The sequence below is a fragment of the Carassius auratus genome, chromosome 47, assembly GCF_003368295.1.
Source record: "Carassius auratus strain Wakin chromosome 47, ASM336829v1, whole genome shotgun sequence".
Lineage (NCBI taxonomy): Eukaryota > Metazoa > Chordata > Actinopteri > Cypriniformes > Cyprinidae > Carassius > Carassius auratus.
The window spans coordinates 5,978,477-5,996,601 of record NC_039289.1 but is presented as its reverse complement, the minus strand read 5'-3'; the positions used below and the strand labels follow the sequence as shown (position 1 = coordinate 5,996,601).

Below are 18,125 nucleotides of genomic sequence, written 5' to 3'. Positions count from 1 at the left end.
AATAAATAGAATACTTTCAAAATATCTTCTTTTCTGTTCAAAAGACAAAAAAAAAGTTTTTGAAAAAAAAAAAAAAAGGTTTGGAACAAGTGGAGGGTTAGTAAATGAAAATTTTCATTCTGGAAGTGAACTACTCCGTTAATGTATCAACTTTAAATACAACTATTTCCACAGTCATTTGTTTGTATTGGCAATTTATGAATAGTTATGAAATAATCTGATAATTAAAAGGGTAAACCTGTATTAAAACGTCTACCACACTAGTAAATGAATTTTTTTCTCACAACACCATGGTGTTCTTGAGTGAAACTTACTCAAAATGACTGAAATAGCTTATCACACAGCTCCAACCGAAATAAAACGTTTGCATTGTATGAAAACGGTCGCCCTTATTTTCTGATGTATTGTTATCACCGTTTATTATTAAATTAATCCAGTGATGTTACAGATTAAATGTTGCAATTTATTTCGGTTTCAAATAAATGCGTTTCTTTTTAATGTTCTGATCTACACATTCCTGATAAAAGGTATTATGGTTTTCATAAAGATATTAAGCGGAACAACGGCTTTTAACATTGATGACAATAAGAAATGTTTCATGAGCACCAAATCAGCATAATATAATGATTTCTGAAGGAAAATGGGACACTGAAGATTGCTGTTCAGGCCCGTAACCAGCATAGACATTGAGGGGGACAAAAAAGCGATTCTAGCTTCTCGTTGCTGAGAAATTGAATTTACAGATTCAGCATCAAGCTATTTTATTAATAGCACATTGACAAGACGTTTATGTGCTCCTGAATGTTTCTGTGTGTGTGTGTGATAAAGAACAGTGATTAAAATTACCTAGAAATACCTAGTCATTACCAATATACTGAATTCGATTTTTGAAGTAACTGCTTTTGGTACGAAGAACCAAATCAAACACTGAATCAAATAGTTCACCCAAATAGGGGGAAAAAAACACTATGGAGGTCAATGGCTTAGCTTTTGAATCAAATCCCTGTCATCTGTTATCCAAATAGTTGGCTTAACCGTTGTAACGTTTATTTTTTTTAATTTTTTTTTGGTGGGTTCAAAAATATAATTTTCAATGTAAATTAACACTGACTGGCCAGGTCTTTGAAAGTAGGTCACCAAACCTGACAGTGTATACTGACAGTTAGAAATGCAGTCAGCCATTACACAATCACATGTCCAACAGACAGAAAATTATTAGCTTGAAGGAGTCTTTGCTGTATATAAATGCCAATGAACAATGTTACAAACATGTGACCGTAAAGAGTCTTTTAAAAGTATACTTTGTTTTACAAATCACCTCCAACTAAGAAATGTTGCTATGCCATACTGAGAATAGGACTGCCATGTTCACACAGAGTAACCAGTTTAGTCACACACAAGCCACTCGTTCTGGATAGGAAATGGATGCTTGTCGCTAAAGCTGCAGACACGTGGCTTGCAAAGCGTCATGGGAAGCATATGGGATCAGATTCTGTGCACCACTCATGCCTAAACAACGAGGGTTTGATATCATGAAACAAACTCTTTTTAAAAGAATCAAAAGGTTTCTAACCAACTCATTTGCGCAGTTTCATATCAGTTCTGAAGTTTATTAATGGTCCAGTGTGACGCAAAACAAGATTATTAATATTTAAATAACAACAAACTTATTCCAAGGCATTATTTAAAGATCAGTGTTTGGGTTGTGCTAATCCGATTGAGATTGTGATGTCACTTACACCACATTGTTTACTAACAATTCAAACAGTCAAATCTCAGTGATGTCTACATGCGTTAAACGCTAAAAGCAGAGTGGTGGTGTATTGGATTGTCTCAGCTGTGTGAAAAACATGTCTGCTCATGCCATGCTGTGGCGAGCTGGGAGTACGGTGACTATCCTCACGGGGATTGCTGAAGAAGAAGAGTCTGATGTAATACTGCCCTTAGGGCGCAGGCCGAGCAAGACAATAGGAGGCATTGCTACAACTATACAACAACACAGCATGGTGGCAATACAACCCAAACTGGATTGGTACGTTCAGCTGCTCAACAATAAGAGTGACCTGCTGGCCCGGGACAGACAGAATGCTCACTTGACCGATTGCAAACTTGAACATTTAATTTTCAAGTTCTGCTTGTAGCCTTTTTTTTTTTTTTACTTGTTCGGTAGGCAAAATTATCTAGCAGATCGACAAATGAGATTTAGTTGAAATGGCAAGAATGAATTTTAGCATCAATAAGAATTAATTTTTAACCAAACAATAACGTTTTGCCAATGTATGCCATAAATTTCCAGAAAAATGGTTTATATATTTATGGCTTGAAGTTTCCAAGCCATACTTTTTAACTATTATTGGAAATTGGAACATATAATGTGAAAATGAACCATAAATAAAAATTCCAAATTTAAAATAGGATTGTTTTTTTCTTGAAAAATGTAAATATAAATGTATATAATATAATAACAAATATTAAATATAAAATTGTGTTAAAATAATAAATGTAAAAAAAATTACACAAACAATTTTTTATTTTATTTAAATTTTGTTTTAGTGTTTGGGGGCCAGTGAAAATGTTGCCAAAGCAAGTTGCTGAACAACTGAGCAAGAAAAAACATTACTGAATGCTTTAAAGCATCAATGAATCCTTATTAAAATTACTTTCAATTGAATATCATATTGAATTTAATGAATAAGTCGGTTTTATCGCTTTTAAAAAATATATTTTTTTAAAACAATCAAATCTATTTGTCGTCAACCCTTAAAGGAATAGTTCGCTTCCGGAAAAAAAATTCTGTCATTTACTCGCCCTCCATTGTTCCAAAGCTCTATGAGTTTCTTCTGTTGAACACAAAAAAAAAAAGAGATGATGAAAATTTTTAGTATCCAAACAGTTGAAGGGCACCAAAAAATGGAAGTCAATGTTGCCCATCAACTGTTCAGACGCCAACATTTTTCAAAAGAAAAAACTAACTCATACAGGATTGGAACAAGTGGAGGGCGAGTAAATGGAAGTGACCTACTCTTTTAACATTATCTGTAACTGGTGCGTTTCCTTGTCTCGTTCAGACTGTCAGCCAAAATCCGATTTAGTGCATATCTGAATGGAATCTGATTTAAATAAAAGACTGTCCAGACAGTGTATTGCAACTGCTCATATGCAATTTGTGTGTCCAATAAGCGCGCTTTCATTTTTACGAAATGTGCATTGGTTTCTATAGTAATGCCACTGCGTTATGCCTACGCTAAAAACAACACAGACTGCAATATAGATGTTGTCTTATGACATTGACAACATGTAGATGTCGCAGCTGCGCTGTATTATTATATTTTTCGTCTTGTGAGGCAGCTGCAGAAATGCAGGAAGCTGGAATGTGCAACTCTATTCTGTGCTGCCATCTCTGCTACTTTCAAAACTTAAAGGTGCGTATACTAGAACTATATTGTAATATTCCACTTGCACTTCACAACAAGCTTGTTTCTGCCATGTTTTCTGCAAAAACGTCTGACGTGTTTATGCGAAGGGCATGAAATTGCTATGCTAAATCCGATCTGACCAGTCAGACTTACATGGATTTCCAGGAATGCGATTTGAATAGGATTCCAAACCACATATGAATGTAGCTCGAATGAGATTTGCAAAAATTGGATTTCATGTTGTTCGTTGCCATTTAGACTACCTGAATATGATCGGATTTACATAAAAATCGGATTTGGGCTGACTGTCTGAACGGGGCTAAAATCTCCAATTCTAGAGTGGCCGCAACATACTGCAAAGTGGTTACTTACAGGCCCAAGTAAAAAAGAACCCACATATTTATGACTTTCTGTTGGATGAGTTATAATTCAAAAAGTTTAACACTTTGTGGTAAAGGTTTTGAAAAACCCATAACTCCAAGTGTAAGTAACATCAATAGTTCAAGTTAGCAAAAAACTATTATTATTTTGCACAAGTGACAGAAGTAAGAATCAAGACAGCGGTCAAACTGCACTGGATTACTGTCTAAGTGTTTCCTGTGAAGGACAGTAGAGTTGCTTTGACTGAACTTGTCCAGTTAAGAAGGACTTCCTGATTGCGTCACCCAACACATTTCTGAAAACAATCAGATGATTAGCACTGAAAAACAATGTTCCAGGTAAGTTTGCAGATTCTAACGTGCTACGGATGCTCCTCTGGATCTCTCACAACTAGCACGTCTTGTCATCCAACAATGACGAAGTGGCTGCCAAGAGGGTTGAGTCAAAGGTGCCCCTTCCGGCTCCAGCCCTGCATTTCAAGGGTTAAGGCACTGCCATTTTAACACCACAGACAGATCAGGCCACAAGGGTGTTACCTAACAAAATGGACGTCGTTAACCCTGTATCTGCCAGAAGATCCACCTGGTGTGGCCCCAAGCAACAATACGACACAGTACAGCAGATTGCTTTTCATGTGGGCACAAAGAATAACTTGTGCTGTAAAAACAGTCGCGAGCAGCCATCCCCTCTCCACACACACAAACAAACACACACGCATGCACACGCATCTACCCATCCCCCACTGTGATCTCAAACAGACTAGAGTGCAAATGTACACTGACGCACACACTTATACTACACTGGCCTTCAGATCAGTTAATATAGTCAAATAGGTAGATAAGAATAACCAGAACTGGGGCAGCACCAAATTGTTTAATTTACAGTAATTAGTAAGGAAGGTCACCACATACGACTTGTTGATTAGTGAGGTCAACTTGCATTTTTTTTTTTTTTGCTTCAATATTTTTAGCAAACAGTATGTTTGAATTAGCATGCTAAAACCATTACGTAAAAAAAAAAAAGTTTCGTCTTTTGAAGCATGACTGCGATGGCTATTCAAACTGATGGTTTTTGAACATACTGGCACAACATGGTGTGTCATGTAAAAATGTAGAAATCTAATAAAAAAATTTCTTACAAACAAAAATGGGGTGAGCAAACTTACATTCTCATTTTAAATGATTTAAACATCAGAGTATTAACTTAGAGTAAATTATTTGTTTGTAACTTTAGGATATGGTTTGAATTGTTAACATATTAACTAACATGAACTTATCACGAACAATACTTTTGTTACTATATTTATTAATCTTTGTTTATGTTAAGTTTATAAAAACACAGCTGTTCATTGTTTGGTAATGTTACTTCACAGTGCATTAACTATGTTAACAAATACTGTCCAACTTTTGATTTCAACAATGAAGGCTATAGCCTAAATGTTGAAATTAACAATGTTGTAGAAGTGCAGTTTAGTAATAGTAAATGTTAAATAATGTAGTTAAATAGTTTTATAAATAGAACATTATTGTAAAGTGCTACAGATTTTTTTTATACACCAATTCAGACGTCTCGTCAGTTCAGTGTTGGGACAGGTCAGTTGTTTAAACCATTCATTAAATTTAATCGGTTCAAAGGAAATATTAGTTCGCGAATCAGATGTGTACAGCACGCGTTGTGTAATTATCTCTGCAGTTTAGGATATCGCACAACATTTGACAACACAGAAAACATTTCTTCACTCAATATTTTTTTTTTCAACACCATTATGTCAATTGATCTTGATTAATATGCACGAGGGTGAATGAGCAAGACAGTGCTTGTGTATTTTGAAGACGGTGAAGGTGAGCGTGCGCGCGCACGCGCGTGGCCGGGGCTCTCTCGTGCTCGTTCTTATATGCGCCCTGTTAAACTGACAGGAATTAAAAACACATGCAAATTATAAACTTTCACTTTATGATGGTTAAGCTGTGCAATTAATCCACGAATCACATTCATCAAGGGCCGGGGAGCAGCTGGCCCATACGGTTAATGAATAAACGGATCAACTATGACCGCCTACATCGTACATCCTGCAATGTGACTATCGTGGATTCGTACATCGCGATATCGATCCTTAAACGACACATCGTGCAGCCCTATCTAGCGGACACGAGCGGTGCGACAAAATACTATAAAACTCATAATCAGTGATGCTACACTGGATGCGGCACAACACGACAAATCCAGCTGCATGCGCTCTCTTTGAAATAACTGCGCTCAAACCTGCCAATCTAAAAGAAATGCTGTGAATTACCATAGACTTCTAGTCTAAATAAAATAATTTGCAACTATCGTAATACTTATTACATTTCGTATTATGCATGTTATAGAGTGAATGACATCACGTGTACTACCACCGGTGGCAGTAGAAAGTTTACGACCGTCACAACATAATATGCACACCCATGACATCTTTTTGAAAAAATTAGCATTTCGCAGTTTACACGGACACAATAACAATGTTGTTTTCAAAAACGTTCACTTTAAAACACATTTTCAAAAGTTTGCAAAATGTTTTCTGTTTTTAATTTAAATGCACCGTAGGGAACTCATAATTCTAACAGTGCACACTAAAAGTTAGTTAACTAAATGCACTGGGTGGCTCTGTGGAGCATGTTAACAAGTTGATTGTATTTGATCACAGAATGTCATCGTTAGGATATACTTACTTAGGCCCCGTCCACACGGAGACGCGTTTCTGTGAATACGCACAAATTTTTTATTGGATAGGCTTTCGTCCAAAAGGATCCGGCGTTTTCATCAGGTGAAACCGCTTTTTTTTAAAAACCGGGTCCCAGAGTGGATAAATTTGAAAATGCCATCTTTGCGTTTTCGTCTGGACGGCTAATCCGTATATTTTCTGAAACGATGACGTCATCAGCCCACGTCTCCCCCCTAGTCAGACACCTCTACGTCACGTAACAGCAACAAAAACATGAACAAACACTGAACGACTGTCTTTTTGTTTAACTAACATTAACACTGATTAATAAATGTATTGTTCCATGTTCCATGCACCCGTGCATTTGGATATTATTGTTTTTCTCAACATTGACATGTGAAACAATATAGAAACAGGATAAACATAGGCCGACTAAGGTGTATGTACGTTCTGAACTGTATTTGGCACTGTCTGCTTTATTTTTTTCTGTTTTCTCTGATTGAGCTTGAATTCTTCTGTTTGCTTTTTTGCTCATAAATGGTGACAAAAACTAGATAAAAAAAAAAAAAAAAAAAACTTATTTCTTGATAAACATCATTTGTACAAAAGAATATTTAAATAATAATAATAATAAAAATAATAAAAAGGAGCCCAAATACTCAAATGCAATATTTTTGGAAAATGCCCATCCCTAACATAAATGCCCCCTTAATAAGCATGCTAAAAGTAAATCCCTTTTGAATTTTTTTTTTTTTAAAGTCAACATGAAGTTTCCAACTGAAATTGAATATTAAATAGACGACAGGGTTTTATTTTATTATTTTTTAGGGGAGTGGCTAAGGATATTCCACCCAAACTGTCAAACTGACATCATCAGAGAGGGGATGCCATTCCAGAGCGGAAGTCAATTTTCAGATTTTATTAAAGATCATCAAAACAAACCATTTTTACAGTGGATTAACTTGCACAGATTAATTATTCAACGCAAGAATATGAATGTGCGCTAACAATTGAAATACTTTCCATTTTGATTTCATGCTGCAAACATTAAAAAAACATTCCCAGTTGGGATAGTACGAAAGCAAATCAGCCTAATTATATTGTGTGGTTTAATTAGCTTGTTAAAACACAGTTAAACCTTCTTGGAAAAGTTGTTAAGATCACATGCCTGACCATTTAACTATGCAATAAGATGTACTGACAATCTTAGGTCTATAGTAGTCGATGGTTACTAATCCAGTACGTATGAACAAATCCATAGTTCACCTTCATAATCCCGTTATCAAACTTAACCTAATCATCTGAGGACTTAACTTACATTGAAGCACTTCTTTTGAATGGCAGCCAGATTCTGTAGTTAATCTCTCTGGTCTGTCGGGCTGAGAGCCAGATCTACAAGAACTGATGGAGGAAACGGCTTGGTTCTGCACGGCGTTTTAATCAAATACTGAAGCGTATTCCCTCAGACATGATTCTGAACTTCACAAATGCATATTATTTTACTAATTTGTGCCATTCATTGTACAGTATCGCAGCTTGTTGAGAAGAGGTGTGCTATTAGTTTCCCAAGTGATTTGTAAGACAATAAGACAAACAGACTTACATTGAAGGACAGACCGGAACTGCATCTAGGACCACAATATTGTTAGAGACATCTCTTCTATACTGGAGCAAAATGCACATATAGGAAAAACAAATAAGCCCCAATGTGTCCGAGGTGTGTGAGAACCCATAAGTCTTCGCTCCTGGATGAATACCTTAACGGTGTATTCATGTCACTACGGCACACAGAGAGTTCCAGAGTTGCCGCGTCAGCAAAGTCCAGCTTTTGACACACAGTGGAAAATTCTGCAGGAGAAACTCTAGAAAAGCACAGAATTAGCTTCTTGATTCATCACAAGCCCCCTTCCTACACGATTCAATGCACTGGTGACAAATCACGTCTGAAGTATAAAATATCCAGTTTATTACTCAAATTAATTTTCCTCCTATTATGATTGCAGATGAAACTTCAAGAACTTAAATCGACCACCTTATTTTATAGCCACAGAGGATTTATGAGCATCACAGGTACTGTTAATTAACTTGTCAATGGTAAAACTAGAAGGAATCTAGATATATAGAAGTTCTTCATATTTAAACTTATACACAATTGAAAAAACAAAAACAACTTGTTCTAAACAAAAAAAATAAAACAAATATGTACAAATATTAAATATTAAAGGGATAGTTCATCCAAAATTATAATTGTTTTTTTTCCTTCTCCTTACTGTTGAAGTCAATGGCTACGTCAACGGTTTGGTTACCAACTTTCTTTAAAATATCTTCGTTCATTTTCAACAGAAGAATGAAACGCACACTGGTTTGGACCAACTTGAGGGTGAGTAAAGGTTGACTATTTTTGGGTGAATGATCCCTTTTAAGTCTCCAAAATTAAGGGTGTTGCAAAAAATGTTTAAAAATGGATTTTTACACCAAACTTTTTCAAGGTAACTTAATTTCTAGATGACCAAACTGCTCAGTCAAACAGGCAGTCCTGCCCTGAACTCTAAACTAAGCCACAAGACATCTTGTCTCTTCGTATTAAATTGGGATTATAGGGTTTATTGTACCCTGAGAAAAAAAAAAAAAAAACATTGCCTTGAATTATGACTAAATAATGTAAATTATATTAAAACTAATAACAAAGGTTAAAATAATAAAGATTGTTAGCAAATAAATCTTTTTAGATATTCAACAAAATTAAGCTTTGATATTGAGCTTTGGACAATTATGATTATAAATTATCCTCAATAATTAATCGTCTAGTATTAAATAAAAAAGCCTAATAACATTAACCCAATAACAAAATATTATATTACATACCCAAATTATCCCATTCCAAAACTTTCATTTCTACGCAATGATACTGTTTTATTTAGATCTAGTTACTATTTCATAAGTATTTAGGTTTTATGACACCAGTAAAAGCAATGACCAATAAATGTTTAATTATCTGGCAGGACACCCCCACACAAAACCACACCTTACTGATAATGACAGTCAGCTGAAAGAGAAACGCTCAAACCCTAATACAATGGCATGTACGTTTGGTCTTCAGCCAAAACAAGCGTCTTTCAAAAAAAAACTGGCACTGTGCCCTTCTTTTTCTTCCTGTGACTTTCCTCATCTGACATTATCAGGAAGTTGAGATCGAAAAGTATAAAGATCTCGCTAGATTGCAGTTGCCTTGTGTCATTCTCCAACTCTTCCTGTTCACCACCGGCCACCATCTCAAACACATCAGCTCTAGTGTGTTAAACTAAACATAACGTGCATCCCTCATTCCTCATTTTTAAATACAAAACTATTACTGTTCAACAAATCTCTCAAGGAGAACACAGCTGGTCCTTGGCGTGGCATGAGATTTCGGAGAGACATGCCTGTTAAGACTCACTTTAAGGGGTGCCAAGTGGCTAAGCTGGTTGCCGAACAGACACTCAACGTGGTACGCCAGGATTCGGCAACACCCGGCACATACTGCCATGACATATTGAAATATTCTTGGTTCCAAAACCAAAATCCAAGAATTTGCAAAGAGTTTTTTTTTACGTACTATGATTATGCTTGGTGGTTTCAAGTGACACCAAGTTGATCCCACCCAATTTATTAACAAATAGCCACTCAAACCATTCTTCAGACGAAACATCTAAAGCCGCCACCACACCCATGCAGACCAACCTTGAACTACACCTCTGCTCCACCATGAGAAACGGCTCACGTATTTCAGCAGGACTGTGATGTAATATGCATCATCAAAGCTGACAAACAGTGGACGGTCAGTTACAATTTTACACTAGGTCCAAAGACTCACAATTTAATTAAACTACTTGCATTTCATTAGCAACACAGATGCTTAATTAACCTCAGGTCAGTTTGTGGACATTCAATGGGTTCAAATATAAGATCAATATATATTAACTGGAACAGATTAAAAAACAATTAAGCAAATTATCAACACAAAATACTTATACAATTTGCCCAATATTACACACTAATGTTAAAAACAAACAAATTGGGGATCTTTACTGTCACTTTTGATTAATTAAATGCATCCTTGCTACATAAAAATCTTAATTACTTTTTCTTTTTACTTTATGACTTCAAACTTTTGAATGTGTACGTATCGTAATTCGTGCCACTTATGACATCACATTCAGATACGACAAGGGAAAAATCAACTGCAGGAAATTGAGCCTAAACTTTGAACTCTGCCTTTGGTCTCAACCTATGCACTGACAATTTATATGTTACTAGTCACAAATATAGCACAGAGAACCATACAAGATTTTTAACTGTTACCGGGATAGACCCTATGACCACATTAAACTGACTCACTCTTAATATTTAACCCTTTTAGACACACTGAAATGTCCAATAACAATGGTCACTGCAAGAGAAAGTTCAGATAGTCTTGGTTTCACATGAACACTTTTAAGTGACTGGTGTAAATATCACATGCGCAGTTTGCCCTCTCGGAAAAATGATGTCCATGTCAAAGGTCCATTAAAGGAAGAACGTAATGTCATAATAGAGATACCATATATATATATATATATATATATATATATATATATATATATATATATATACACTGAAACTAGTTGGGAAATCCAGATGAAGTAACTGATTGGTTCACATTATAATGGTGTACATTTCAATGTTACTGTTAAATGAAATGAGAAAGTGAAAGTAAAAAAAAAAAATAATAATAATAATAATGTTTTTTTGCATTATTATTATTAACTTTCTAGGGTCTTACTGACCAACTGAGCAATTTTAAGACTGTAGTTTCCCACCAGTTACACTTTTCATAACTTATAATCTTAATGGGGAAAAACTTTTTTGCATCTTAGGGCAGTTCGTATTTAGGAGAATACAAGACGAAATGGGTCAATTTAACTACCCAAATCCCTAAAACTGTTAACATTTCTCTGCATTAGCCCAATACAACACAATGATCATAAAACACAATATATGTCAGATGATCTAAAGATAAAATCCACCATTTCCTAACTTCTCGTGTGAGCTCAATAAAGCTCGGTGGCAGCAAACCAACTCATAAATAAATAAAGCCCGGTGAGTTTAGTGCTGAGGAAGCAAAACTAGTTAGCTAACCCGGCTAACATCAGCTAATGCTGACTAACTTATCAACTCCAATTAGCAGGAGAGCTAAATCACTAGTTTATTTACCCCAAACTGAAAACAACTGACAAGTTTCTCCTTTAAAGTTGATTATAACCTCGTACTGCATCGGTTTCGATACAGTGAGATGGATGCAGTCAGATGTATTAGATGAAACGGATGGTTGAAGTTTGTAAATCCTGTGTGTACGTTAACTCAACAGTCCAGTTGCTAGCGAAGCTAATGTGAAGTCAAAATACTCTGAAAACCTCCAGTTATCACTCAACCTCTCTTTGTGGGAACTTACTGAGAAGATGAAACGCTTATTGGTCTTCCGAGGGCCCTCCACGCGTCTAGTTGTTGTTATTTGCCCTAGTATTTTTGGTGTAAAACTATCCCGGGGATCCCCTCTCTCTCTTTCACTCTGCCGCTCCGGTCGCCAAATAAAGATCCTCGCAGCCTACACATGGACCCGAGTCACCGAGCCGCGCATGCGCACTGAGCACTGGCCCACATCAAGAGCAGCTTCAACATGAGGAAGAGCATCCTCCTAGTCCGAACGCTTTAATCTGACCAATGACTTAATACAATAGTTACTACAGTTATTGTTGCTACTGTCATTTAAAGACCTCAATATGTACATATGTACAATGTACGTAAAGGCAATGATGTCAAGCTTATTTTTGTTTATGGATAAAATTGTGACAAAATGTTACTTTATTTCATATTAAACTACAAAAAATTATTAATTACTATTAAATTGTAAAAGCAAAGATAATGATTAATGGCCTAATTACTCACAATTATTTAAATAATTAAATAATAAAATACCTGTTGAACGTTAATTGTACCATCATTTCTTCTCGCAGTGTTGTGATTGTAAATAAGAATTTAGAGTGTAAGTGACTTACCTGATTAAATAGGAGTTGAAAAAATGCATATATATATATATATTTAGAAAATGCTTTTATCCAAAGGGACTTACAGTGCATTCAGGCTAACATTTTACCTCACTTGTGTTCCCCTGGGATTCAAACCCACAAACGTTTTGCGCTGCAAACGCAATGCTCTACCACACACACATTTTATATTATATTATATATATATTTACATTTTATATCTATACCAACATTACTAAACAGCTAAATTTCGAGTACAGATGTGGAAAAAGTTTTAAAGTAATCTACAGTGATTGTGAATCTTAGAAAGATTTTTTTAGAACAGTCTAACATAATATTAGCCAATTAACTTAATTCGATACATTTCCAAAAGTTATTATCTTGTTTTATTTGTCGATTCCGAAACTGCGGGACTTTTATATTCCATCAGGGGGCGCTCTATGGCTCAAGAAAGTCTCAAACTTATTTATTTTTTTCTTTATTGGGATCTTGTGTATACTAAATAGTGTAATCTTTTAAATACATTACAATTTCAAGTTCCTACGTGAAAATTTAAACCTTCTGTACAAATATAAAGAAATTATATTCAATATTTAATATATAAACATTATCGCAATCGCAAACGACTTTGATTGGTCCATCTTGACCAGCGCTGAGAAAAGTAACAGAAACCACGTTGGAACGTCGTTTACGCAAAGCAGGCATTAACTAAACCCGTTGCTCTTATAAATAATGTTTTATATCGTATGTCATGTAGAAGTGATTGAATTCCTTAAACATACCGGGTCCGTCAGCTTCATGAAGTTGTTTTCGTCTGCCTTGATGAGGGCGGTTGTGACCCAGGTAGAGCTCAGGGTCCGGATGCAGCTCTGTGGGCTTTTTATCGACGAAATGAAACGAACACACGTAAACTCGCTTCGGAGGATTTTTTAATTTCAAAGCCGCGAGCCAAGCCTGTTTGCTGTCCTCTTTCGACGGCATACAGTGTAAGGCGTACGGCGCGGGGCACGGACATTCACTCCTGGTTCTCTGGTGCTCTTCACAGATGTTTTCTTGAAAACTCTTCAGTTTTTTTGAGTTGTTGTAGCAGCCCGAAACAGCACACGTCGAACCGGAGCTCATGTTAAACTCTTGACACCTTAAGTGCGTATGTCGAAATAGATTTTAGACAGACCGGAAGCAGAACACCGGCAAACGGAAATAGAGAGACGTCGTATTGTTTTCCAAACCTAACTTTATGCGTATTTTCAGTAGTACAAACTTTATAATATTTTATTACATTATATTATAGTTTTACAGGTTAAAAACGTATACAAATTCTTTTGAAAAGCTTTACAAGTAACTTTCATATCGTCTTTCAGCTGTTGACAACATCCTAAATGATTTTCCCCATTTTAATTAATATATTTCCCCATGATTTATCATGTGTTAAAACGATTATATTACATTGCCATATTGAAAAATAAATAAAATCCAAACAAATAAAATAAAAACAAAATCTATAAGATATAATTATGCAGGTTACTTGTTTGGATATCTGGTGACATCTGTTGGTTGTTTTGAGGTATGAAAGCTCATACTTTTACGTACTACCTTATATTTCCAGGCAAAATTAATATATATAAAAAGTTGTACTCCAAGATACTTAAATTACATTTTAGAAAGCATGTCTGATTCAGTTTATAAATAGTAATACACACTACTGAACTATTTTCAACACTATCAGGTTACTACTGTATATAAACATATCTGTATTCTATGACATAATTAAGCCTATAATGTATAAAAAAACGCAGTTTTCCATAAGTAACACATAAGAGATTAGTTCTTTATTGAGGCTTTTAGTACAATATATATATTCGAGAAGTTTTCTTAAAGAGATGGCGTGATTCTACACTTATTTTCACTCCACTAGGGGGAAGCAAAGGTTAAGGTTTCCTTCCATCGACCAGCAAATGTTGTAACCAAATCTTAGATCTAATAATATCACAATTCGGTAGCTTAATAACCTTTATTGGGTAAGATGCCATAGTGAATTTACCATGAAATCGAGGCTGTGAGGGCTTATAGTAGTTACTTTGACACATATAAAGGTCCAAGATAATGTAATTTTCACAACTTAGAACTTTCAAAATTGTTTTATGGCGTTTTTGTCTAATTAAAGTCTTTATTTAAAGCTTTATAATCATTCCTGACAAAGATATAATATGATGACACTACATATTACAGACGACTGACTATAATAGTTCTCCAGCTGAAAGGACGCATTATATGATTCAGTCAGTTTAGCCACTTCCACTAGGTGGCAGTATAATAAAGCGATTTAAAAGGTTGTTGAACCCTTTTTATTCTGGCCTGAACTTGACCTTGACAGAGCAATATATGTGCCCTTTAACTACACTACATTGAAACAAATTCGTGTTTATATAATAAAATAAATAAGTAAATAAAATCTGAGTCAGTGTAAGCTATTCTGAATAAAATCGGGATGATGTTTGATTTCAAGGCTTTTGACACAAACATAAAACAAATAAATAAAACGACATCAGTAGCCAACATATATATTTATTTATACATATAAATTCAACGTAAAATATCTCAATTTACATTTTCAAAATAGGATTACTATTTAATATTTGTATAAAATCAAAATAAAATAATAAAAAACATTTGTTTTTCAAAAAAAAAAAAAAATTATAATGATGAAATTTGCTTTGAAGCAAAATAAATAAATAATAAATCCCCCCAAAACACTTATTATCACTCTTTAAGGTTCTGCCACCTCCAGATATTGTAAGATTGTGTGCTGAATCTTACAGTTTATCTTGAATGATTCGTGCCCCTCAGTTGTGAGTGATAGTGCCACATCACCCTCTCCTGAGGTCTGTTCATTAATCAGCTCAGTGGGTGGAAGCTGGAGATGAGAAACCTCTGTATCTGTCCTGAACTTCCAGGCTGCTTGCTTTCACAGAACAAGGGACCAGGGAGGGGTTAAATCTCATTTGCATGTATTTAAATGACGCATGAATAGTTTACAGAAGGCTTGAAGCTTGACGTTTAGAAGTCACGCTCAGCTTCAGGTCTGTACAAATAGAGAGAACGGACAAAAACACACTTTATGCCTTCCTGGTTAACACAAATGCGGCGCTGTGTGTTGTACGTGAGCGACGGGCCAAAGCGTGTAGGGTCAAACTGAACCGTGATTGGTTCTTCCACTAGAAGAAGCACGTAGTCTGTTTCCTCTCAGCCAATCAGATGCGCTCACAGTACTATTGTTTCAAATCTTGGTGGTCTGCATTCTCTTAGACTCCCCCTTTATGATTTAAAAAGAAATTACACATAATTGAAGAACCTAATAGAGTGACCCTTCCTCTACAATTTTAAGATTACAGACAAGAATTCACAAACAAACAGGTTAGGTGAACGGAATAAAACAATAATAATAATAGTAGTAGGCTAATAAAATTTTAAAAAAAAACAAGATTAGGTGTACTTATAAATTGCTAATAAAAATGTTCCCTGAACATAAAATGTTAAAGTCGTGTCATTTAAATATAAAAATATTCGATATTTTCAAGTTCCACTGCAAGCTTTCAGATTACATTTTAAAACATAACGAAATCATTATAATTTTATAAAACTCAGTAGGTCCGACGTCTGATTGGTCAATATAGATATGATGTGAAACACTTAGCCACGTCAGATAGCTATTTGTTGCATAGCAACGTTATATTGTGTCAGGGACTATTTGTTGTAGCGGAAGAATTGCATTTAATTTATGTATAATACAATTTTAATAAAAATAGTGTAGCCTACTTATTTTTTAATTGAAATACAATTTTTTTGTATTATTCATAATTGTCCAACTGAGACATCGGGCCTGCTCAATAGTGAATATAATGTAAATTATGACTCGCTGTAGTCGTGAATAATCGCGCTCAATATCATGCTGACTTTCCTATTTGAGGAAAATTAATTTATAGCCTACATTAAACAGCAGTGGTGCTACATTATTCCACTTGTAAATAATAAAATGAGTTACCAATACGTATCACACACAAATGATTAACTATCCAGGTCAAGTTTATTAGAAATGTGTTGTTCTTCCCCTCTCCTAACCCCCAAATTCACCGAGAAAAGGTCTACACGGACACATGTATGGATATGAACCCCGGGGTGCGGGGTCTGACTAGTTTTGCATCATAAAAGACGAGGTCCTGTGAAAGTTCTGCTCCTTGTGTGTGAATTCAATAGCTCCAGACCAGCCTGGTTAGCATGACAAACTGCTCTCCAAGTTCACAGAGTAACCTCCCGCGTGCACGCGCGCGCTCCACCGCCGGCTCGTTCACTCTCAAGTCTGTTGCAGGAGAGTCAAAGGGCATCTCAGTTCTGAAATTTCAATAATGCTCTCTGCTGGGGATGAAATGTTTTTTTTTTTTTTTTCAAGTTCGTGCATTAGTTTGGTTTATTTATTTATCTATTTATTTATTTTGTGAGAACAACAAAGGCATTTCTCATAATGGTAATTCAAAATGAAGACCCAACTCTTTTAATTCGAAATTTAGCTATGATAAAAATGTGTCGTGGAGTCTCAGCTTTTGTGTTATTGCAATGTTTCTGTGTTTATTTTTAATGTAATGTAAAATTGCAAAACGTTCACAATATGTAGGCTATACATATACATATACATATATACACACACACACACACACACACACACACACAAGATCATCTTCTAAACAATCATTTTAGATTTAAATAATGACTTTTATTATATGTTTGTGGCATTTAGGCTTTAGTTATTTTCTGTATTTATTCATATTTTATCACTCGTCCTGATTTATGGTCCATAACTGATTATCTCAATTATTTTGGTCTCTATCATCACAGACTGCATTAGAAACAAAAGTGTTTGTTTCTAATGCAGTCTGTGGTGATAAAGACCATATATATATATATATATATATACAGATAAGTTTGTTCCTAGGAATAAACATTATTTATTAAACCACCACAAAGTCTTTTGGTTTGTTGTTGTCTTCGTCATCTTGTGAAGGCTTGTTTTATTGAAAATGAGTGTCAATAAATATTTAAGCAGTCCACATTTTATAATAATAATAAAAACGCGTAAATACAAATTAAACTATTATGATGATGATGATGATTCATAAACTAAAAAACGACTATATAATGCAGTATTTTTACTGAATTGCAGAGAACAATTAGAAATAAGTGTAAATATTTACATTCAGTCAATTCAAATATTTAACTGTAAACATGTTGTTAGATGCATTATTTTGCCTTCTAAATTCATATAGTGACTGAAATAAATGGTAATGTAATGACAAAATTCAAAGTACATTTTTAACTTCTCAAATAATTAAATACACCTAGAACATCTAGAGGATATTAATTCCTGTTTTTATGCCTTAGTGTCTGTAATCAGTACTGACGAAACAATTTTGTATCTTTTTTACATTTTGAAGCCTGAATGTAATGCGACACAACAGCCAGAGGATGCAGGGCTTCACGGCCAGCTCCCTCCTCACCTCTCCCGACAAAGAC

The 18,125-nt window shown here is 35.0% G+C and overlaps 1 protein-coding gene across 2 annotated transcripts in view; it reads right to left on the bottom strand.

Moving 5' to 3' along the window:
- LOC113064912 (transcriptional repressor p66-alpha-like) overlaps positions 1–13,751 on the bottom strand; it is a 28,591-nt gene extending 14,840 nt beyond the window's left edge. The window contains exon 1 of one of the 2 annotated variants that reach the window (XM_026235921.1): positions 13,343–13,751. In XM_026235921.1, the coding sequence (XP_026091706.1) occupies positions 13,343–13,682 (340 nt within the window). In that variant the 5' untranslated portion in view covers positions 13,683–13,751. Of the gene's footprint in view, positions 1–11,968; positions 12,122–13,342 lie in introns of those variants that run through there. The other variant, XM_026235922.1, reaches the window with a different exon arrangement.
- Between the last annotated feature and the right edge of the window lie 4,374 nt (positions 13,752–18,125).